We start from the raw sequence: 24804 nt of genomic DNA on the forward strand, positions 1-24804 counted from the left end.
TCTGCGCCTGCCATTCGAGAAGAAGTAATGAACTTCTTGAAACATTCTGTGGCATCCTGTAGCTTTAGTCAGACACTAGCAGTAATCAGACTAGGGCACTACCATCCCATCCATAAGCTGCCATTAACACCACAACACAGACGGCTGCGTTAGGAGTGGTGCTGCGACCGGCGATTACGGACTGCTGATGAATGGCGTCGCATTCTCTTCGGCGATGAATCACGGTTCTCCTCTATCCTGGATGACTATCGTCGATTAGTATGTCACTCAGCTAGCGAAGAGTCCCATTATTCCAGTGTTTTGATACGACACAGCGGTGTTACACCTGACATGTTGGTGTGAGAAGTCATTATGTGCGACTTAGTGAGTGACGGAACCTGACGGTACAATCGTGCTTCAGACTTCCTGCATTCTCATATGTTACCTCTATGCGACGGTATCATAGTACCAATTTTCAACAGGACAATGGTAGTCCACACACGGTACCTGTCTCTATCAACTATGTTAAATGATTCTTCCATCGGTTCTTGATAGAACATTACAAAAAAAGAAAAGCACTATGTTGAAGTCCTGTAGAACACAGGCAACATAGTACTTTTCACTTATAGTCTGTAAGATGTTGAGATAACCTCATTACCATCAAGATCCCCAGACCTACCTCCGATAGAACATGCTTGAGACCAACTTGGACGTCAATTCCGCCCCACTGCCAACATCCAAGACATCACGGACCATTTACAACAGTTGAGGGCCACTTTGTCTCAAGAGAGGATACAACGGCTTTATGACACCCTCCCCAAGCGAATCAATGCATTCATCGAGGCCAGAGTGGGCGCAAAGCCGTATTGGTAAGAGGGCTTGTACTGCCAAGAGCTTTGTTAATCTGTCTCGATATTTTAATCATTCAAATAATCTCACATACCCCCTCAGTCCGTAAGGTGATATTTCGTTTCCTCCGCCCCTTCTGTGTCCTTCACTTTTGTTGTCTAGCAGTGTATTTGGTATTGACTTACTGCAATCAGACATCTAAAAATGCACCATGAAGAAGTATAGCAAACGGCGAAATATTATTTACTGTGCGTATGCTCTTTAGTAGGAATGATATATGGCGAGGGGGTTGTTTCTGAAAGCAGGTTGGTTTTATTCAGGATTCCAGTGCAACACGTTATTCTCCACTCTTTTGAATACAAAACCCTATTTTTCACCATAATCTCCATTCAATGCGCTGGGCTTGTGCCACTTAACTGGAAGGGCCTGTACGCCCGCATGTTACCGCTCTACTGGTCGACGTCGGAACCAACATGCTGCTGTATCAGTAACCTCCCCAGAAAACTAGATGGAAGTCGCAAGGGGCGAGTTCCGGGCTGCAGGGTGGATGAGGAATAACAGTACAATCAAGTTTCGTGAGCTCCTCTCGTTGCACAGACTTGTGGTGTAAGGCCTTGCATTGTGATGGAGTAGTTCATTTGCATTTTTGTGGCGACGAAACACGCTGAAGTCGTTTCTTCAATTTGATGAGGGTGGCACAATACACATTCAAATGGTTCAAATGGCTCTGAGCACTATGGGATTTAACTGCTGAGGTCATCAGTCCCCTAGAACTTGGAACTACTTAAACCTAACTAAGGGCATCACACACATCCATGCCCGAGGCAGGATTCGAACCTGCGACCGTAGCGGTCGCGTGGTTCCAGACTGTAGCGCCTAGAACCGCTCGGCCACTCCGGCCGGCGGCACAATACACATTACACTTGATCGTTGCACCATGAGGGAGGACATCAAACGGAATAACCATTAGAGTCCTAGAGGGCTGTCACCATCACTTTACCGCCTAGGGCTACGACTTTGGACTTTCTTTTTCGGAGGAGAGGTAGCGTTGCGCCACACATTGGATCGCAGTTTTGTTTCCAGTTCGAAGTGATGAATCAATATTGTATCGCCTGCGGCGACATTCGACAAAAAATTTTCAAAGTCAGCCTCGTAACGCGTAAGCAGTTCTGCACAGATGGTCTCTCGCTGCTCTCTATGGTCTTGTGACAGGCGATGAAGAACCCAGCGAGCACACACATGTGAGTACCGCAACTGGCAGTCGAGTGTGTCAGCACTACCAACACAGACGTCTACAGACGTTAAAGTAACCTCTGGGGTGCCACAGGGGAGTGTTATGGGACCATTGCTTTTCACAATATATATAAATGACCTAGTAGATAGTGTCGGAAGTTCCATGCGGCTTTTCGCGGATGATGCTGTAGCATACAGTGAAGTTGCAGCATTAGAAAATTGCAGCGAAATGCAGGAAGATCTGCAGCGGATGGGCACTTGGTGCAGGGAGTGGCAACTGACCCTTAACATAGGCAAATGTAACGTATTGCGAATACATAGAAAGAAGGATCCTTTATTGTATGATTATATGATAGCGGTACAAACAATGGTAGCAGTTACTTTGCAAAATATCTGGGAGTATGCGTACGGAACGATTTGAAGTGGAATGATCATATAAAATTAATTGTTGGTAAGGCGGGTGCCAGGTTGAGATTCATTGGGAGAGTCCTTTGAAAATGTAGTCCATCAACAAAGGAGGTGGCTTACAAAACACTTTTTCGACCTATACTTGAGCATTGCTCATCAGTGTGGGATCCGTACCAGGTCGGGTTGACGGAGGAGATAGAGAAGATCCAAAGAAGAGCGGCGCGTTTCGTCACAGGGTTATTTGGTAGGCGTGATAGCGTTCCGGAGATGTTTAGCAAACTCAAGTGGCAGACTCTGCAAGAGAGGCGCTCTGGATCGCGGTGTAGCTTGCTGTCCAGATTTCGAGAGGGTGCGTTTCTGGATGAGGTATCGAATATATTGCTTCCCCCTACTTACACCTCCCGAGGAGATCTTGAAAGTAAAATTAGAGAGGTTCGAGCGCGCACAGAGGCTTTCCGCTAGTCATTCTTCCCGCATACCATACGCGACTGGAACAGGAAAGGGAGGTAGTGAGAGTGGCACGTAAAGTGCCTCCGCCACACACTGTAGAGACGTCCAGTTGAGAGGCGAAGTGTTTGACTGTGATCACATCGAATGAATGTGTCCACGCGTTCCAACATTGCAGGAGTCACAGCTGTTTGTGGCTGGCCGGTACCCGGGAGATCGCACAGGTTTGCGCGTTCTTGATGTCATGATAGCAGACGTCTCGCACTACGGGTCAACGTGCTTTAGTTCACTGCCACGTTTCCGTAGACATTCTACAAGTGTCTACGAATATCTGCGATGCTCTGGTTTTCCGCCAGAAGAAACTCGACAGCACTCTGCTTGAAATGCACCTTCGTTACAGACGCCATTTCTTTAAAGGGTACATATTGCGTCGCCACCTATAGGAACATCATGAAACTCGAGTGAGTATATTTCACGATGTCCCATAATAAATTCCGCATTTTTTTCAACCGATATTGGCCGAGAAAAGAAATGTGTTGCATTACTTATTGAACGCCATTTATAGCCGCCATCTCTAGCAGCTACAGCTGTTCTAACGCGGCTGGGAACCGAGTCGATGTAAGCTTGGATAGCAAATAAAGGCATTTCATTCCATGCTGCTACAACTCTATTCTTGGGTTCACTAATCGTAGTGGCTGGCGAATGGCGTCGTTTCCGTATCTCGGTAACCCATTGCCAGAAGTATTCAGTTGGTGAGGGATGGGACAAAATGCTGTCCAGGGCAGCAGTCAAACCCTCCTCTATATCGAGGTAGGTGTGGATAGCACAGAAAAACCTGCGGTTATCTTGTTGTCTTACGTTATCCTGTTGAAGACTTCGAATATAAGTCACAGCCATCCTCCATAACACGTCATAAATGTAACGCCTTCTGTCCAAATTCCTAGCTGTTCGAGCCAGATGTGATGGAGTTGCATATCCAGTGGCACTCCATACCATTGCACCAGGTGTTAGGTCCATATGACGACGTCGAATGCAGCCTAGTAACCTACACGAAGAGGTACTTCCAATGCTATGCTTTGCTCAGAACCGGAACTCGTCTCATAAGAAGACGTGGTTGCAATTCTGTGTCCACTGTTGTCGCTGGGTACAGTCTGTGGTGCTACAGACTTCGTCGCATTGTCTGTATGCATAGCTGTCTTGTTGAAACAAGCCAATTTCCTGACTGACGGTACGTGACGTGCTGTACGATCCTGTACGTCTGGTCGAGCAGTATGTCTGACCTCTCGATCACTAGATTGGTCCTGCAAGGCGTTGAGTATAGCGTTCCTGTATCGATCGATTCCATTTTCACACGACAGTTATGAGATCCTGACCAACACAAGCGGCAAAGTACAACAGGATCTTAAACCAACAGTCAAATGGGATTTCAGAACGAAAAATCATCTGTGTGATCTTTCCTTATGCAGGATGTCTCAAAAATGTTGTGGCAAACTTCGAGGGGTTGTGGAAGACGTCTTGAGGAACAAATCAAGGGCACGAACCCTATTCTGGAAACGTCATCCAACGATGCTACAGACTGTCGAAGTCACAGGGATCGGCGCCTGCGACTAGGCCACCCCATCGGCAGCAAACGTGACTTTGTATGCTGGAGGACTGTAGGTGGAACGTCTCGCAATGTTGTTTGTTATTCAGTGATCACGACTGATTGCCACGAAAGCAAGTGGAGAAGATAGAGCCAGCTGCTTTATAGACGGGCCTTGTCTCCTATGAATGCGATGTTCTGTTACCTTGGTGGATGACAGTTTCAGATACAGGTTAACATCAGCAGTCCATTTATCTCCTAGAACCCCATAAAATCTCTAGGACAAAAATAAACAGCAGACGCAAACGTGTTCGAAAGAGTCGTTTACCAAGCCAATAGATCATAGTTTTCTTACGAGGGCCTATCTTCGCAGCAGCTAGTAGCTTCATCTTCTCCACTGGCGTTCGTGGAATCAGTCGCGATCACCGAATAACAAACAACATTTCTGGATGTTCCACCTACGGTCCACAGTATACAAAGTCACGTTTGCTGCCGAAGGGGTGGTCTAGTGGTAGCCGCTAACGCTTGTAACTTCGATGCTCTTTAGTCTCGTTGGATGACGTTTCCGAACATGGATTCCTATCCTTGATTTGTTTCTCGATATACCCTCTATAATACCTCGAAATTTGTCGCGACATTTCTGGAACACCCTGTATACAAAACGTAGATGGCGTAGCTTAAATCTATTTTGTGCAGTTGCGCTCAGATTCTAATCATTTGCATGTCAAAACATGTAGAACACTTCTTGTCATTTTGCCACCTGTTGCATGCCGCCTTCTTGTGTTGCAATTTTAATGGACAGCCAGCAGTATACTTGTATCGTAAACAGTGACTGAAATGCCGGCTGTGTGTTCGTGAACCATAGTGGTACTGTACTCGATGTAGGTAGTGGCGTTAACAACTGGCCTGGCGATGCTGTCACTCGTTCTGATGCAACTGGTGGCAGAGGTGATGGCTTTAGCAGCCTCACCAGTCAGTGGTCCGACCGAGCTGTACCGCTTCATCTACAACTTCAGCGTGGTGGACCTGCACCTGCAGGGGCTGGGAAAGTGGGCCTTCATGGTGGCGCGCCGCCGCCGCTACACCAGGCTCGTCGACCGCCTCCAGCACTGCTTCCGTCTGAGTGGCCTCGCTGATACCAACGACAGCGCTTCTGTGCTAGCTACATCAGAGACAGCCCGAAAGGTATTTTCCAGATGGCATAGTGTCTGTACATGGTGATAATTGTACCACTTGTAAAAGAACAAGGAAACCATCCTGTGACGGTCGCCAACTGTAACGTATGCACACTGGTATCACAACTAACATACTTGGCCGAACTCAACCATACTGTCTTAACGGAACACAGTGATCGAATATCAACGCTGTATCTGTCTTTTGCAACCAACCTAGTCAGCTATTGCTGAAAATTGTATCTCCACTGAATTTGCAATGTATTACGATACAATAATAATTTTACCAATAACATCTTCTTTTTGGAACACGATTACTGAAGAATCCGTGGAAATACACATGACGGAAAATTTGATAAACGTGATAGTGGGTACCAGTTGGATGATGCATGAAACTCCATAATCTGCACGATTTGCTCCAGACAAAGACGATAGAGTAAGCTAATGGCCACGGAAAGTGACAATCCATAGGAAGCTAGGTTATACAATTCCACATATGGGATGATGTGTGTTCGTTCTCAGACCCTAATCTGCCAGTTTCCGTGAGTGGATGGCTATGACTCAGTCTTGGCACTGCACGGCTTTCCAGTGCTGTAGGTTTCTTGTGTAACCCACTCAATGAAAAACCATCGCCATAGCCACTGTGATGCCGTGCATCACACGCTGAAACAAAAACATCACCTCCACATTTTACATCACCTTATGCCGATTATCGGAAGGTTTCTACAGTAAAATCACTTCTAATTTCTCCTCTGCCACCATTGTCATCCATCTATGCTACATTAGGCAACACAGAAATATTTTAGACCCCTTAGCTACAAACTGGGCTGACCATATTGACATTCTCAGTATAGGGACAAGGGTTAACGATCACGATATCACCACAGCCACCATGGTTTCTGAAGTTAATAAATCTATCAGGAAGGCTAGGAGCGTTTCTATGATGGAAAAAGCATATAGGCATTTGTTAGAATCTTACATGGAAGATGAGAGAGTCATTTAGTGCCGATATTATGAATGTAGATGACTTCAAAGTTTAAATTGAATTTAAATCATGCTCTGGAGAAGCACGTGCCGAGTAAGAGCGTTAAGGATGGACGACATCCACAGTGGTTTAATTATAGAATTCGGAAAATGCTGAGAGAACAGTGACTGTTGTACTCTGTTCAATAAAGAACGCGGAAATATTGGTAGGCAAAAGGTAGTAGAAACTGATGCTTCTATGAAAAGATCGATCACAAAGCAAACAGTTTCTACCATCACAGAGTAGTGAAAAATATTGCCGAGAAGCCTAGAAAATTCTCGTCTTACATAACATGGGATCGTCGATGACTTTGAAGTGCCACTAGATATCAGCAAAAGGACAGACGAGTTTTTAAATTTTGCGTTTTAAAAATCATTAACGTTGGTCGATCGTACAGAAATGCCATAATTTGACCGCTGCACGAACTCCCTTATGGAGGACACAGAAATAGGCATCCATGGCATTCAAAAGCAACTGAAAAGTTCAAAAAACAAATAACGAAATCGCCAGGTCCGAAAGGAATATCAACTCGACTTTACGGAGAGTGTGCACTATGTGATCAAAAGTATCTGGACACCTAGCTGAAAACGACTTACAAGTTCGTGGCGCCTTTCATCGGTAATGTTGGAATTCAAAATGGTGTTGGCCCAACCTTAGCCTTGATGACAGCTTCCACTCTCACAGGCATACCTTCAGTCAGGTGCTGGAGGGTTTCTTGGGGAATAGCAGCCGATTCTTCACGGAGTGTTTCACTGAAGAGAGGTATCGATGTCAGTTGGTGACGCCTGGCACAAAGTCGCCGTTCCAAAAGATCCCAAAGGTGTTCTATAGGGCTCAGGTCAGGACTCTGTATAGACCAGTCCATTACAGGGATGTTATTGTCGTGCAACCACTCCGCCACAGGCCGTGCATTTTGGACAGGTACTCGATCGTGTTGAAAGATACAATCACCCTCCCCGACTTGCTCTTCAACAGTGGTAAGCAATAAGGTGCTTAAAACATCAGTTAGGCCTGTGCTGTGATAATGCCACCCAAAACAACAAGGGGTGCAAGCCCCCTCCATGAGAAACACGACCACACCATAGCACCATCGCCTCCGAACTTTAGTGTTTGCACTACACACGCTGGCAGATGACGTTAACCGGGCATTCGCCATACCCACAACCTGCCATCGGATCGCCACATTGTGTACTGTATTCGTCATTCCACAATCCACACAACGTTTTTCCACTCTTCAATCGTCCAATGTTTACGCTCCTTACACCAAGCGAGGCGTCGTTTGGCATTTACCGGCGTGATGCGTGGCTTATGAGCAGCCGCTCGACCATGAAATCCAAGTTTTCTTACCTCCCGCTTAACTGTCATGGTACTTGCAGTGGATCCTGAAGCAGTTTGGAATTCCTGTGTGATGGTTTGGATAGGTGTCTGCCTAATACAGATTACGACCCTCTTCAACCGTTGGAGGTCTGTGTCAGTCAACAGACGAGGTCGGCCTGTACGCTTTTGTGCTGTACGTGTCCCTTCACCGTTTCACTTCACTGTCACATCGGAAACAGTGGACCTCGGGATGTTTAGGAGTGTGGAAATCTCGCGTACAGACGTATGACACAAGTGACACCAATCACCTGATCACGTTCGAAGTCCGTGAGTTCCACGGATCTCCCCATTCTGCTCTCTCACGATGTCTAATGACTACCAAAGTCGTTGATTTGGAGTACCTGGCAGTAGGTGTCAGCACAATGCACCTAATATGAAAAAGGTATGTTTTTGAGGATGTCCGGATACTTTTGATCACATATTGTACTTCGGGGGTGGTTCCCTACTTAAGTTGAACTTTCCGCGAATATCTCTCCCAGCGCAAAGTCCCAAGCGATTGGAAAAAAGCGCAAATGACTCCATTATATCAGAAAGGTAAAAGAACAGACCCACAAAACTACAGATCAGTACCTTTAACGTTGGGGAGGCGGGGTGAGTTTGCGATATATGCCCACGAAAAATTTTAGTAAAAATGTTTATATTTTTACTTTCCTAACTTTCAGATAACGAAGTAGTTTGGAAATTAACAGTCTCTGAAAGTTGCATGGAAATCTAGACAATTACAAGCCGTATTTATAACAGGACAATTTCCAGTTTCCTGCCCACTTGGATAGGCTTGGTGCTGACGGCCTGTAGAAAAGATTCCATACAGGAATAGGCGCCCATTCGCTGGCTGACCACATCTGCTGTCCACAGCAAATCCGACAATGTTCGAGAGTCGGCAGGCAGAACGGTCAAATCATAGGAAGTTGAGTAAAGGAAGGCAAGAAGAGACTCTACTGTTCACAGTCGTTGTGCTGTGCAAGGCCGTCCATACGATACACTCTAGGGGCCGGGGGGGGGGCGAGGCAAACCTGTGGCTATGAAATATTTTTAATATTTTTGAAGACGAATGCGACTTGAGAATGGCCATAAAAATTGGTTGTTAAAAGCTTGCGTAATACCGATTTTTAAATCATTTTCTTGAAGGAAAACCACCTGACAACACGATATTTTTCCCGTTCCCTGAGAGTTTGGGAGGGGGGGGGGGGGGCGGTGCAGCCCTCTCTGGCCCCCGGATATGGGCGCCCTTGGCGCTAAGTGAAATACTGGTAATGGTGGCGGCACATTTCGATGTTGTTAAATTTGTGAGAGTTTTTAGAAATCTTTCTCGGGCGAGACGTCGGATGCCATTGTGAAACTGTAACATCACCCACATTTTCTCTTACCGTATATTTACTAGCGTAAATGCCAAATGTTTTATGACAGCACGTACCGTCCACAGACTTACTTTTGAATAGCTGGTTGCGTCTGTGCGAGTGACATTTGACTTACGAGCGTATCGTAATATTTACGCTCGGAAGAAGTTATAAATTTAGAGTTTTAACTTTTTCTAATAACCATTTACATTTAGGAATTGTTACTGTGCGAGGGAAACACGTTTCTGATAGCAATATTCACCACTTATAAACGTGTGTAAATCTGCATTGAAACTATTGTTAAAGGAAATCATATATTTACTTCCGAAGCGGTGATGATGATGATGATGTTTGGTTTGTGGGGCGCTCAACTGAGCGTTCATCGGCACTCGTACAAAGTCCCAGATTTTACAAAGTCCAATTTTTATGCAGTCCAATTTTGTCACGAATAATGACAATGATGATTAAATGATGAGGACTACACAAACACGCATTCCCGGGGCAGAGAAAATCCCCAACCCGGCCGGGAATCGAACCCAGGACCCCATGATCCAGAGGTAGCAACGCTCTGGGTGTGACTACTCGAAATGATCTCAAATGGAACGATCAGATTACACAAGTAGCGTGTAAGGCGAACTCTAGACCGCGGTTTATTGGTAGAATCCTGAAGCGATGCAGTCTTTCAACAAAGGAAATTGCTTACAATGGTTTAGTTCGTCCAGTCTGAGAATATTGTCCGTCTGCATGGGACCATTATGGGACCATTACCTGTTGAGTCTGATTCAAGAGAATGAGAAGGGCCAAAGAAGAGCGGCAAGATTCGTGACTGGTACATTTAGCCATCGCGAGAGCGTTACAAATCTCATAGAAAGTTTGAAGTAGGACACACTTGCAGTTAGACGACGCGCTAAACGGAAAGGCTGCTCATTAAATTCCAAAGTCTAATCTTCGCCGAGGATGTAGAGCTTATATTATTACCACCAACCTTCAAATCGAGCAATGATCGCCATTCAAAGACAAGGGAAATTAGAGCTCGTAAGGAGGCGTTCAATAGTCGTATTTCCCTCGCGCTATCCGCGAGTGGAAAAGAGGGAGGGGGGGGGGGGGGCGGATATAATTTATCAACAAATCAACTCTTTTTCAAATGACGAAGGGAACAGGATCATGAATATCTGTAGGAGATATTGAAACACAGAACTGCTACAACATATAATCTATATTGCTCCAGAATTTCAAAATAAAACATGTGCACTGAGATAACTGCTACTCCCTATACACCGCTAAGTACGACAGTTCATAAAAGTTCTTGCCATGCAGCAGATGCGCAGTCGTAATTTGTGGTGGCGAACATGTTACACAATTCCTTCACGTCTCTGTCAATACAGATAATAATGGCCATCCAGAGCAATTGTTCTTGAAGTAGTAGCGGCGCAGTAACCTCGCAGTCAATTATGTCTGGAAATTCTTACATCGGTGACAAGTACCGGGTGACTACAATTAAAGTTCCAGTTTGAAAGCCGGCCAGTGTGGCCGAGCGGTTCTAGGCGCTTCAGTCTGGAACCCCACGACCGCTCCGGTCGCAGGTTCGAATCCTGCCTCGGGAATGGATGTGTGTGATGTCCTTAGGTTAGTCAGGTTTAAGTAGTTCTAAGTTCTAGGGGACTGATGGCCTCAGATGTTAAGTCCCATAGTGCTCAGAGCCATTTTTGAACCAGTTTCAAAATGCTGTGAAATAAAAGTACCACTGCTCAGAATGACGTCAAATTTGAAGGTAATATTATCTAGAAAGGGGAAACGTTATGGGAAAAAACTATCGAGAATTTTCCCACTACATGGTGCTGTAAGCGTCAAAACGTAAAGGTGTTCAGCTACAAATGACAGATGATACGCACTATGACGGCCATGGTGTGAGATGCACATTAAACCAACCGTACTGTGTAATGTGCATGACCGCAGAAGTTTGCCATTCAACAGCTGTGGGCCTGTTAGTTTCGTAATCTCATCCACCGCGGCGAGGTCGTAACACATCGGATGGGTACAATCGATTTTTAATTGTCCGGGAGACCAAAAACCGCATAAAAAGCAACCGTGAAGTCAGTTTTTAACTATCGTGAGAGCGGCGCAATATGTGTTCAATGTGCTGTCCACCATTTTCTGACATATGTTGAAATCAAGAAACAGCATGTCCCACAACAGATCGGGGTGACTGAGGGATCACGTTCACAAGATGTTGCGCAATGCGTGTTTTCAATTCAGCTACATTTGTAGTCGGAGCACTGAACGCAGTATATTTCAGATAACCCCACCGGCCGAAGTCACACGGATTGAGATCGTGTGATCTGGACGTTTCGAGTGTAGGGTAATAACGGCTAACTCTAGCATTTCCTAAATGCTTCTGCAGCAGCTGCCTCATCGGCTATGCGGAGGAGCGCAGTCTTGCTTACAAATGACCCTATCTACACGTCCACACTATTGAAAGATTCGAATGACGATGGTGCGCAAAAGACCTTCGTTTACCAGTGACGTTACAGGTAACAGGACCCACAGGACCCATCTCTTTGAAAAAATATTGCCCCAAGACAAACGAGGCCGTCAACCAGCACCACGCCTTTGCAGGTTGAAAATGGTTCAAATGGCTCTGAGCACTATGGCACTTAACATCTGAGGTCATCAGTCCCCTAGAGCTTAGAACTACTTAAACCTAACTAACCTAAGGACATCACACACATCCATGCCCGAGGCAAGGTTCGAACCTGCGACCGTAGCGGTCGCGCGGTTCCAGACTGAAGCGCCTAGAACCGCTCGGCCACACCGGCCGGCTACAGGTTGAAATGGGACCGGTTGATGTGATAGCGGATTTTCCATTGCCCATATTTTGCAGTTCTGTGTATTGACATTCCTAGGTGATGGGCATGGGTTTCATCTGTCCATAGAATGTCCACTTCCATGCTAGCAAGAAAGTCGAGAGCAAACATTTGTCTTATTGGCAGGTCAGCATGGAGCAACTCCTGGACGTGAGTAATTTCGTATGGACAGCATTGGAGGAAGTTTCGAAGAATTTTATGCACCGTGTTCACAGACATGACCGAAGTTGAGGCAATTCCCCGTCTACTGCATGCTTACATACCACTACCCGACTCCTAAAAAGCTATGGCCACATTTGACATCGGATCAAATGTCTTCCTCCCTCTACGAACTGCACTCCAAAAGAACCTGTCTTTACGAGTTTCGCAATCAATTTCCCCAGACCTTTTTTCGTATACCCTGAGTGTCCGGAACTTCTGAAAAGCTACTGATGCACAGTCACAGTTGTTGTAAAAGAGCTCCACCAGCAGCATGCTATCCAGCTCTGAGACAGCCTCTCAGACGCAAAACTGGGAAATACCCGTGTACCTCACATCTTCCCTTTTGCCTATTCTACCGCTTACAGCGCAATCTTGAGGTAAAATTTTCGTTAAATTTCTTTTTTTTCGTAACGTTTCGCTTTTCTTCCATAACATTCCTCCTTTTTAAGCAGAGGGTCTTTTTTTTACAGCGTTTTGAAACTGGAACTTTAATTGTAATCATCCTGTGCTTTTTAGAGACGACGTATAATTGTGCAAACTCTTGCCACACCACTTCATAGACATTTTAAGGAGAATCTCTTCGCACTATGATGAACATTTTAACTGTTCGCTTTTACCTGCACGGCTTCACTGCATACAAACCAGTTTTTCTCCGCCACCAGCTCCCTCGTCACTGAGCGCGCCAAGTAGAACCACAAATCGCGCCAGAGGTAAATACAACCTAGTTCCCTGCCTTATGTGGATGATTACTAAAACAGCGAATTTAAAATAGTAAACTTCGCTTGAAAGTTGAACGGTAATTTACACTTACTTTATTTTGCATTGTATTTCAGTATCTACACACATAAATAAAACATTCAAAAATATTGAAACACAAAGCTGTGACCACAGCTTTTTAAAGCTACTTTCATTAGTAAGTATCGATTAAAACTACTTCAATATTTAATAAAGTGCAGTGTCATCAGGAAAATTTAAAATTTTTGTGTAGTTATCTACACACATCAAAAAATGTTTTGCATCACTTCGGTTCCGAGAGTTTCGAAACCTGTATAGAAAACTGGAATAGAGATCAATATAAACATCATTTCCGCCCTTTTTATTGCTCATGAAAACCACACATTGCATCTTGTACCACCATACAGCGAGACCTACAGAAGTGGTGGTCCAGATTGTTGTACACACCGATACCTTTAATACCCATTTGCACGTCCTCTTGCATTGATGCATGCCTGTGTTCGTCGTGGCAAATTATCCACAAGATAATCAAGCCACTGTTGGTCCAGATTCTCTCATTCCTCAACGGCAATTCGACGAAGATCGCTCAGAGTGGTTGGTGGGTCACGTCATCCATAAAAAGCCCTTTTCAATCTATCCCAGGCATGTTCGATAGGGTTCATGGCTGAGAACATGCTGGACACTCTAATCGAGCGATGTCATTATCACGAAGGAAGTCATTCACGAGACGTGGACGATGGGGTCGCGAATTGTCGTCCATGAAAACGAATGCCTCGCCAATATGCTGCCGATATGGTTGCACTATTAATCGGAGGATGGCATTCACGTATCGTACAGCCGTTACGGCGCCTTCCATGACTACCAGCGCGGCGTACGTTGGCCATACGTAATGCCACCCCAAAACAGCAGGGACCCTCCACCTGGCTGCACTCGCTGGACAGTGTGTCTAAGGTGTTCAGACTGGTTGGGTTGCCTCCATACACGTATCCGACGATTGTCTGGTTGAAGGCATACGCGACCCTCATCGGTGAAGAGAACGTGATGCCAATCCTGAGCGGTCCATTCGACATGTTGTTGGGCCCATCTGTACCGCGCTGCATGGTGTCGTGGTTGCAACGATAGACCTCGCCATGGACGTCGGGAGTGAATTTGCGCATCATTCCGCCTACTGCGCACAGTTTGAGTCGTAACATGGTCTCATGTGGCCGCACGAAAAGCATTACTCAACATGGCGGCGTTGCTGTCGCGGTTTCTCCGGCCCATAATCCGTAGGTAGCGGTCATCCACTGCAGTAGTAGCCCTTGAGCGGCCTGAGCGAGGTATGTCATTGACAGTTCCTGTCTCTTTGCATCTCCTCCATGTCCGAACAACATCGCTTTGGTTCACTCTGAGACGCCTGGACACTTCCCTTGTTTAGAGCCCTGCCTGGCACAAAGTAACAATGCGGACGCGATCGAACCGCAGTATTGACGGTCTAGGCATGGTTGAACTACAGGCAACACGAGCCGTGTACCTCCTTCCTGGTGGAATGACTGGAACTGATCGGCTGTCGTATCCCCTCCGCCTAATAGGCGCTACTCATGCATGGTTATTTACATCTTTGGGCGGGTTTAGTGAAATCTCTGAACAGTCAAAGGGACAGTTTCTGTGATACAATATCCACAGTCAACGTCTATCTTCAGGAGTTCTTGGAACCGGGTTGATGCTAAACTTTTTTTGATGTGTGAATTATCGTTACGTTACAACATCTCAACATATTTCATCGCAGTTCATCAGCATCTTCAGCTGTGACGAACACGCTGCTGAGCTATGACTGAAGTCCCCTATTAATGCAGTCTAATTACGAAAAGCGCAAGCGTGATGTCGCCAAATTCGGTGTGACCAACAGCAAATATTTCCTGATCGGCAGAGGGATGGATAGCTACACCACGATGAACCAAGGATTTCAGCGCACTCTCAAAGGCCGTAATTCCTGTTATGATGTGAACCAATCAGCGAAATCTGCAGTGGCCCAGCTTTGTCTCAGTAAAAGCCCCAGTATGAACCACAAAAATAAAAATAAAAATCTCTCAACGTTGTCTTCGTTTTGGGACAGCGTAATTAAAGAAGCTGTGCAAATTCGCAGTGCGACAGATCTTATGAGCAGAGATACAGGGTTCCATCTTAGCTCTGCATGGGATCCAGTGCTAGCAATATTAAAGTCAAAGAACCACAAAAGGCAACTTTGGTCATAAAATGTGCGTCTGTAAAAAGATCTATGTGCGAAGCATACAACTACCGTCGTCACACCTTAGCAAAAGATCTGGCCGAGAATGGAAAATTATGGTCCTTTGTAAAACGCTTAGAGGGTCTAAGGCTTACACCCAGTCACTCGTTAACCAGTCTGATGTGGGAGTAGAAGACAGAAAAATGAAAGTCGAAGTTTTAAATTCCGCGATTAAGAAATCGTTCTGGCAGGAGAATCATACAAACACACCATCTTTCGACCAACACACAGACATCTGGTCGACATAGTAACAGGCATCCCTGACGGAGAAAAACAGCTGAAAGAGTTGAAAATAAGTAAGTCGCCCGGAAGGATGGAATCCAAGTTCGGTTTTACAAAGATTACTTCATAACATTGGCCCTTCACTTAACTAGAAGTTATCGCGAATCTCTTGCCCAGCGCAAAGTCCCAAGCGACTAGAAAAAAGCAGGGTTGACCCAAGTGTAACAGAAAGGGAAAAGAAGGGAGCCACAAAATTAGACCAGTATCATTAACGTAGGTCTGCTACAAAATTCTTGAGCGTATTCTAAGTTAGAATGTAATAAATGACCCTGAGAGAGAACATCTTATGTCCACAAAGCAGCACAGATTTAGAAATAACCTCTCATGCGAAACTCAACTTGCCCTTTTCTCGCGCGATATCATGCGAACCAAGGACGAAGGGAAATAGGTAGATATCCGGAAAGCGTTTGAGCAGTACCATACTGCAGACTGTTAACAAAGGTCCGAGCTTACGGAACAGATTTTCATGTATGTGAGGGGCTCGAAAACGTTTTAAGTAACAGAACCAAGTACGTTATCGGTGAGTGATCATCAGAAACAGGGGTGTCGTCAGGAAAGCCCTAAGGAGGCGTGATAGGACCGTTCCCTTTCTCTATGTAGACACATGATCTGACGGGTAGGGTTAGCAGCAATCTGCGGTTGTTTGCGGATGATACTGTGGTGTGAGGGAAGGTGTCGCCGATGAGTGAGTGCAGGAGGATGCAAGACGGCTTACACAAAATTTCAAGCTGGTGCGACGAGTGGCAGCTAGCTCTAAATGTGGATATGTCTAAGTTAATGTAAACGAGTAAGAAAAGCAAACCTATGATGTTTGAATGCAGCATTAGTAGTGTCCTGCTTGACACAGTCACGTTCTTCAAATATCTGAGTGTAGCTTTGCGAAGCGAGCATGTGAGGACTGTGATAGAAGAGGCGAATGGTCGACGACGGTTTATTGAGAGAATTTTGGGAAAGTGTGGTTCATCTGTAAGGACCGCACGTAGCTCACAAATGCCACTTATTCTTGAGTACCGCTCCTGCGTTTGGGATATGCACCGGGCCGTATTGAAGGACACATCGAAGCAATTCAGAGTCGGGCTGCTAGATTCGTTACCGATAGGTTCGAACAACATGCAAGTATTACGGAGATGTTTCGGGAACTCTACTGTTTTTGCCATCTACAGCCCCCTCCAGTACCACAGAATTCATTCCCTAATTTCTTAACAGATGTCCTAACATTCCGTCCCTTCTCCTTGTCAGTGTTTTCCACATATTCCTTTCCTCTCAGATTCTGTGCAGAACCTCCTCATTCCTTACTTCATCAGTCCACCTAATTTTCAACATTCGTTTATAGAAATACATCTCAAACGCTTAGATTCTCTTCTGTCCCGGTTTCGCCCCAGTAAATGTTTTCGCTACCATACGATGGTGTGCTCCAAACGTACATTCTCAAAAATTTCTTCGTCTCAGATTAAGACCTATGTTTGAAACTAGTAGACTTCTCTTGACCAGGAATGCCCTTTTCCAGTGCTAGTCTGCTTTTGATGTCCTCCTTGCTCGTCCGTCAAGTGTTATTTTGCTTCCTAGACAGCAGAATTCCTTAAGTCATCTACTTCGTGGTCATCAGTCCTGATGTTAAGTTTCTCGCTGTTCTCATTTCTGCTACTTCTCATTACTTTCGTCTTTCTTCGATTTACTCTCAATCCATATTCTGTACTCATTAGACTGTTTATTCTATTCAGCAGATCATGTAATTCTTCTTCACTTTCACTTACGATGGCAATGTCATCAGCGAATCGTATCATTGATATCCTTTCTCCTTGAATTTTAATCACAGTCCTGAACCTCTCTTTTATTTCCCTCATTGCATCTTCGACGTACAGATTGAACAGTAGGGGCGAAAGGCTACATCTCTATCTTAACATCCTTTTTAATTCGAACACTTCTTTCTTGGTCGTCCATTCTTATATTCCCCTCTTGTCTCTTGTACACACTGTATATTACACGCCTCTCCCTATAGATTACCCCTATTTTTTTCAGAATTTCGAACATCTTGCACCATTTTACACTGTCGAACGCTTTTTCCAGGTCGGCAAATCCTATGACGTGTGTTGATTTTTCTTTAGTCGTGTCTCTATTATCAACCCCAACGTCAGAATTCCCTCTCTGGCACCTTTACCTTTCCTAAAGTCAAACTGATCGTCATCTAACACATTCTCAATTTTCTTTTCCATTCTTCTGCATATTATTCTTGTCAGCAACTCGAACGCATGAGCTGTTAAGCTGATTGTGCGATAATTCTCGGGTTTCTCAGCGCTTGTAGTCTTCAGAATTGTGTGGATGATAATTTTCCGAAAGTCAGATGGGATGTCACTAGACTCATGCATTCCACAAATCGTCAATAGTCGTTTTGTTGCCATTTCCTCCAATGATTTCAGAAATTCTGAAGGAATGTTATCTATCCATTCTGTTTTATTTGATCATCATATGTCTCTTAAATTCTGATTCAAATACTAAATCCCCTATCCCTTCTAAATCTATTCCTGTTTCTTCTTCTATCGCATCAGACAAATCTTCCCCTTCATAGAGGCCTTCAATGTACTCTTTCTACCTATCCGCTCTCTCCTCTGCACTTAACAGTGGAATTCCCGTTGCACTCCTAATGTTACCACCCTTGCTTTTAATTCACCGATGGTTGTTTTGACTTCCGTATATGCTGACTCAGTCCTTCTGACAATCATTTCTTTTTCAATTTCTTCACATTTTTCATGCAGCCATTTCGTCTTAGCTTCCCTGCACTTCCTGTTTATTTCATTCCTAACCGATTTGTATTTCTGTATTCCTGAATTTCCCTGAAAATTTTTGTACTTCCTTCTTTCATCGATCAATTGAAGTATACCTCCTCCTCTAAGCCGCACAGGGTAGCCGCGCGGTCTTGGGCGCCTTGCCACGGTTCGCCCGGCTCCCCCCATCGGAGGTTCGAGCCCTTCCTCGGGCATGGGTGTGTGTGTTGCCCTTAGCGAAAGTTAGTTTAAGTTAGATTAAGTAGTGTGTAAGCCTATGGCCCATTACCTCATCAGTTTGGTCCCATAGAAACTTAACAAATCCTGTAGTCCACCTCCTCTTGTGATTCTTCAGCCGAGTGTCCTCCATTACTAGCTCAAATTTTTTACAGAAAACAATTAGTCGTCCTCCTTTCTCATTCCTTGTCCCAAGCCCATATTCTCCTGTAACAGTTTCTTTTACTCCTCCCCCTACAACTGCATTCGAGTTCCCCATGACTATCAGATTTTCATCTCCCTTTACATACTATATTGCCCTTTCAGTATCATCGTATACTTTCTCTATCTACTCATTTTCAGCTTGCAACGTCAGCCTGTATATCTAAACTATCGTCGATGTTGGTTTGCTGTCGATTCTGACACTATCACTCAACTGTTCACAGTAACACACTCTCTGCCCTACTTTCCTATTCATAACGATTCCTACTACCGTTATACTATTTTCTGCTGCTGTTGATATTACCCTATACTCATATGACCAGATATCCTTCTCTTCTTTCCATTTCACTTCACTGATCTCTACTGTATCTGGATTGGACCTTTGCATTTCCCTTTTCAGATTTTGTAGCTTCCCTGCCACGTTAAAAGTTTTGACACTCCACACCCCGACTCGTAGAACGTTAGCTTTACGAAAGAAACTTCCTGGCAGATTGAAGCTGTGTGCCGGACCGAGACTCGGGACCCTTGACTTTCGCGGGCAAGCGCTCTACCATCTGAGCTACCCAAGCACGACTCGCGACCCGTCCCCACAGCTTCAATTCTGCCAGTACCTCGTCTCCTACCTTCCAAACTTCACACAAGCTCTTCTGCGAACCTTGCAGAACTAGTACTTCTGGAAGCAAGGATATTGCGGAGACATGGCTTAGCCACAGCCTTTGGGAAGTTTCCAGAGTAAGATTTTCACTCTGGAAAGGTCCCGCGTTCGAGTCTTGGTCCCTCACACAGTTTTAATCTGACATGAAGTTTTATGTCAGCGCACACTCCGCTGCAGAGTGAAAACCTAATTCTGGACGTTAGCTTTTCCTTGGTTATTCAATATTTTTCTCTTGTTCACCTCCCCCTTGGAAATCCTCGCCCGAAGGTCTGAATGGGGAATTATTCTGGAATCTTTTGCCAATGGAGAGATCAACACGACACTTTTTCAATAACAGGCCACGTGCCCTGTGGATACACATTGTATGTCTTTAATGCAGTGGTATCCATTGCCTTCTACATCCTCATGCCGTTGATCATTGCTGAGTCTTTCTCCCTTGGGGACAGTTTCCCATCCCAAGGACAAGAGAGTGTGCCCTGAACTTCTGTCCACTCCACCGCCTTCCTTGACAAGGCAGATGGCAGAATGAAAGTGACTTCTTACGCCGGAAGTCTTCGACCGCCAATGCTGATTATTACTCGAAATTTAATTGGTAACGGATTTCGAGTCCGGGACCGAGCACGTTTTGATTACTAACCAAATAGGCTACCCTTAGACCATGGGTACACTCAGTACACAGCGAGCTCACGCACGCAAGCTTTAAATGTGGCCCTAAACGAAATCGGTGCCGGAGGTCCGTCCGTTTACACACAGAGCATACAAGTACACACATCAAAGAAAGTTTTGCATCACCTCGGTTCAGAGAGTTCTGGAACCTGTACAGTAAATTGTAATAGAGATCAACCTAAACATCATTTCCGCTCTTGTTATTTCCTCTTGAAAAATGCACATTACTTATTGTATCACCACACAGCGAGACCTTAAGAGGTGGTGGTCCAGATTGCTGTATACACCGGTACCTGTAATACCCAGTAGCACGTCCTCTTGCATTGATCCATGCCTATATTTGTCATGCCATACTATTAACAAGTTCGTCAAAGCACTGTTGGTCCAGATTGTTCCACTCCTCAACGGTAATTCGGCGTAGATCCAACAGAGTGGTTGCTGGGTCACGTCGTCCATAAACAGCCCTTTTCTATCCATCCGAGGCATGATCCGTAGGGTTCATGTCTGGAGGACATGCTGGCCACTCTAGTCGAACGATGTCGTTATTCTGAAGGAATTCATTCAAAAGATATGCACGGTGGGGGCGCAAATTTTCTTCCATGAAGACGAATGCCTCACCAATATGCTGCCGACATGGTTGAACTATCGTTCGGAGGATGACATTCACGTATCGTATAGCCGTTATGGCGCCTTCCATGACCACCAGCGACGTGCGTCGCCCCCACATAAAGCCACCCAGTAACATCAGGGAACCTCCACCTTGCTGCACTCACTGGACAATTTGTTCAAATGGGTGTGAAATCTCATGGGACTTAACTGCTAAGGTCATCAGTCCCTAAGCTTACACACTACTTAACCTAAATTATCCGAAGGACAAACACACACACCCATGCCCGAGGGAGGACTCGAACCTCCGCCGGGAGGACAATTTGTCTCAGGCGTTAAGCCTGACCGGGTTGCCTCCAAACACGTCTTCGGCCATTGTCTGGTTGAAGGTATATACGACCCTCATCGGTGAAGTAAGGTTATGCCAATCCTGAGCGGTCCATTCAGCCCATCAGTTCCAGCCATCTGTACCGCGCTGCATGATGTGGTTGCAAAAACGGACTTCGGCATGTGTGTTCCTCCGAGCCATAATCCGTAGGTAGCGGTCATCCATTGCACTAGTAGCTCTTGGGCGGCCTGAACGAGGTATGTCTTTGACAGTTCCTGTCTCTCTGTATCTCTTCCGTGTCCGAACAACATCGCTTTGGTTCACTACGAGACGCCTAGACACTTCCCTTGTTGAGAGCCCTTCCTGGCACAAAGTAACAATGCGGACGCAATCGAACCGCGGTATTGACCGTCTAGGCAATGTTGAACTACAGACAACACGAGCCATGTACCTCTTTTCTGGTGCAATGACTGGAAATGATCGGCTGTCTGACCCCCTCCGTCTAATAGGCGCTGCTCATGCATGGTTGTTTACATCTTTGGGCAGGTTTAGTGACATCTCTGAAAAGTCAAAGGGACTGTGTATGTGATACAATATCCACAGTCAACGTCTGTCTTCAGGAGTCCTGGGATCCGGGGTGATGCAAAACTATTTTTGATGTGTGTGTTATTATTATTTTATAGTCGTAGGCACATTTTGCGCGCTAAAACTGAGGATGATAGCTAGTTAAATTTTTTAGGGACGAGGGATAGACTGCAACAAACTGTAATCCGTTCACCCCAGAACGAACTCTGGATCCATGCCTTTGTCACAATGCACATCCGACTGGCTGCCACATTCCTGCCACGTGCATTTTCTCAGCGGCGGACAGGCTCCCCCTCACATAAAAATAAGTTCTTTTCCTCTTCATGTGCTGGGGTATCACAATATGGCAGGTAGCCGTGACGAGGCTCCAGCAACAGCTGAGCGAGTGCCGCCGCCTGAGCATGTGGGCGACCGCCTTCTGGCTGTGGGTGTGCGTGTACGGCGTCACACACTGGTGCCTCGTCCCCCTCGTCATCGGCGACAACTCGCTGCCTTTCGACGCTCTCTATCTGTTCGACGCCAGCCAGCCGCCGCTAAGACAGATAAGTAAACTAGTTTGGTTCCTGCATTTCTGTTAATGGTACATGAAGCTATCTGTAATGATTCTGTTAATCAAATAACACTAGCCTCACACTTCGAGAAAAATGTAATAGTCACAGTTGCAAAGAAGGGAGGTGTTGGCAATTGAGAATATTACCGAACTATCTGCTCAATAAATCATGGCTGGAAAATAGTATTACGAAATATTTGCAGAAGCGTGGGAAGACTGATAGAAGCTAACCTAGAGGAAACTCAGTTTGGACATACAAAGCATGCTGACCCTACGACGTACACGAATTGGATTCGATTGATAGTGATAAAGGAATCGAACTACTACGTCGTCATTCCCTCCATCCTACATACGTCAAGCTGGGAAAAGCCCTAAAGGGTGAAGAACACAGAAGACAAATCTTGATGAACCCAAATGTAAAGGAGAGTCAATAAAACCAAGAGACACAAGCAAATAGAAGTGAGATAAGGGCAAGAAAGTGAATGTGGGTAAGTTTCTCCATCCAGAAAGCTACCTGAAGGCCCTCAGGACATTTTAGGCGATTGGACACCCACCCTCTGCACCTGACCAGTGTTTCCTCACCTCCACTATTCACAAGAAAACTAGAAATATGGACAGGTTGTTAAAATCTCAGGAAACAGAACAATGACATAGAAATACTAAACAAATGACGCAAAAGAATAAGAGGAACTGAAAAGGTGGGAAGGCAAGGGCCGGATGGATCGCTGAGCAAGGGCAGCCCCAAGCCCTATAGGTGGACCACGCAATGGGGCATCTCTCCAATCCCTCAAGCAGCTAACGAGGCCAGTGGGCCCTACCTCTCAAAGAGGAGTATAAACCACCTTCATGAGTGAAACGTAAAGCCAGATCAGCCACTTTAGAGTAGTCCGCTGGCATCAGAGGCAGTGTGTCAGCAAGTTTAAGGTTTGCCATAAGGCAGCGAACTTGGAGCAGATCCATAGGCTGTGGGCCACCATCAGTTGGGCACCACACTCAGAGTGGGATTGATCCTTACGTCTCAGGATGTGGACGTAGGTCAGCCAATTGTGGTCAACGTGAAGCTTACAGAGAATGGTAGATTCCCTGAAAGGAACACAAAGCAAAGACAACCGCATAGTTGTGGTCTCCTTTATTGCTCACATTTAGTTTGGATAAACCAGAGCACGCCAACCCTTGTTCCAAGTGCCCAACAATTGACAACATAGAGTCGACTAAAGGTCCAGTTTCGGTATCCCCATCTCCAACGTCAGCATCCTCGTGGGAAACTTGGCCAACCAGTCAGCACTTTGTTTCCTGGGATACCAACATGATGTGGGATCCAGATAAAGACTACTGGTTGTCCATCTTGATGGACAACCAGTGAGTGTCGAGGGCAGCACTGGTCGATAGTCTGAAGACCACTTGGGGGTCACTGCCAATTAAGAACATCTCGCTGGTACAATAATGAATGTGATTGAGGGCTTGAGCAATGGCAACCAATTCTCTAGGGAATATATTGCATCCATTTGGCAGAGAGTGTAGCTAACTGTACCTTGCTTGTGTGTAGGCAAAACCAGTTCGACCATCGACTGTAGAGCTGTCAGTGTATATTACGTCTGAACCTAGAAATGCATCAAGGACGTCCAGGACAGCAGGGTATTTCGATCTGAAGGCTATGTTGAGATAGATCTGAGGGCAGAAAACACACCATCTAGACATATCTGATTGTTCTCTGGCAAATGGCGACAGTGGCGGAAGTTGGACTTCAGAGCAGGGACACTGCATGCAAACTGCTGTTGCGGGACTGGATAAAGATCTGAAATGGTTCTGGCATTGAGATGTCTGTAATCGCCGCATGGACGCCATCCGTTATTCTTGTTTGGTACCACGTGTAGAGGAGATGACCAACTACTGCTCGATGGATGGTGGATTCCTTGTGCTAGCATGTAGGAGAATTCCTGGTTAACCATCTTCAGTTTCTGGGGTGTCAAGCGGCGCGGTCGAGCATGTAGTGGTGACCCCGACGGGATGTCCGACGGTCACTAACGTGAAAGTCGATCACTAACGCTCCGTATCGTGTCGCCTCGCGTTAAATATGAACATCCGCGTAAGCCGCGTCGCGCATCTTCTGTGTTCCATTTCACCGTAACTCACGATGGCAGATCCACCACCAACTGCAGAAGTGTCTACTGGCACAGTAATTAAAATCGCGTGGCAGTAAAACTGCCACCGTTTTGGCAACAGAATCCCGTTCTGTGGTTTGCTCAAGTAGAAAGTCAATTTGTGCTACCGCACACCACCGCAGACGAAACGAAGTACAGTTATGTAGTTGCTGCACTCAATGAGGATATGGCCGCAGAAGTCACCACCGAGTACTGATCGTTACACAACCATCAAGAACGCTCTGATTACCCGGCTCTCGCGGTCCAAGGCGAAGAGATTGGAGAAGCTACTCCGCACAGAGGAGCTAGGCGATCGC

At 45.7% G+C, this 24804-nt stretch overlaps 2 protein-coding genes across 2 annotated transcripts in view; both read left to right on the forward strand.

Annotated features, from left to right (window-relative positions):
- LOC126484876 (uncharacterized) overlaps positions 1-22374 on the forward strand; it is a 199396-nt gene extending 177022 nt beyond the window's left edge. The window contains exons 8-9 of the mRNA XM_050108472.1: positions 5384-5683; positions 22147-22374. Of these exons, the coding sequence (XP_049964429.1) occupies positions 5384-5683; positions 22147-22374 (528 nt within the window). The remainder of the gene's footprint in view (positions 1-5383; positions 5684-22146) is intronic.
- Positions 22375-24480: 2106 nt separating this feature from the next.
- Positions 24481-24804, forward strand: part of LOC126484877 (odorant receptor 4-like) — an 81636-nt gene continuing 81312 nt past the window's right edge. Inside the window, exon 1 of the mRNA XM_050108473.1 lies at positions 24481-24522. Coding sequence (XP_049964430.1) covers positions 24481-24522 — 42 coding nt within the window. The remainder of the gene's footprint in view (positions 24523-24804) is intronic.

Source organism: Schistocerca serialis, chromosome 6, assembly GCF_023864345.2.
Source record: "Schistocerca serialis cubense isolate TAMUIC-IGC-003099 chromosome 6, iqSchSeri2.2, whole genome shotgun sequence".
Taxonomy (NCBI): domain Eukaryota; kingdom Metazoa; phylum Arthropoda; class Insecta; order Orthoptera; family Acrididae; genus Schistocerca; species Schistocerca serialis.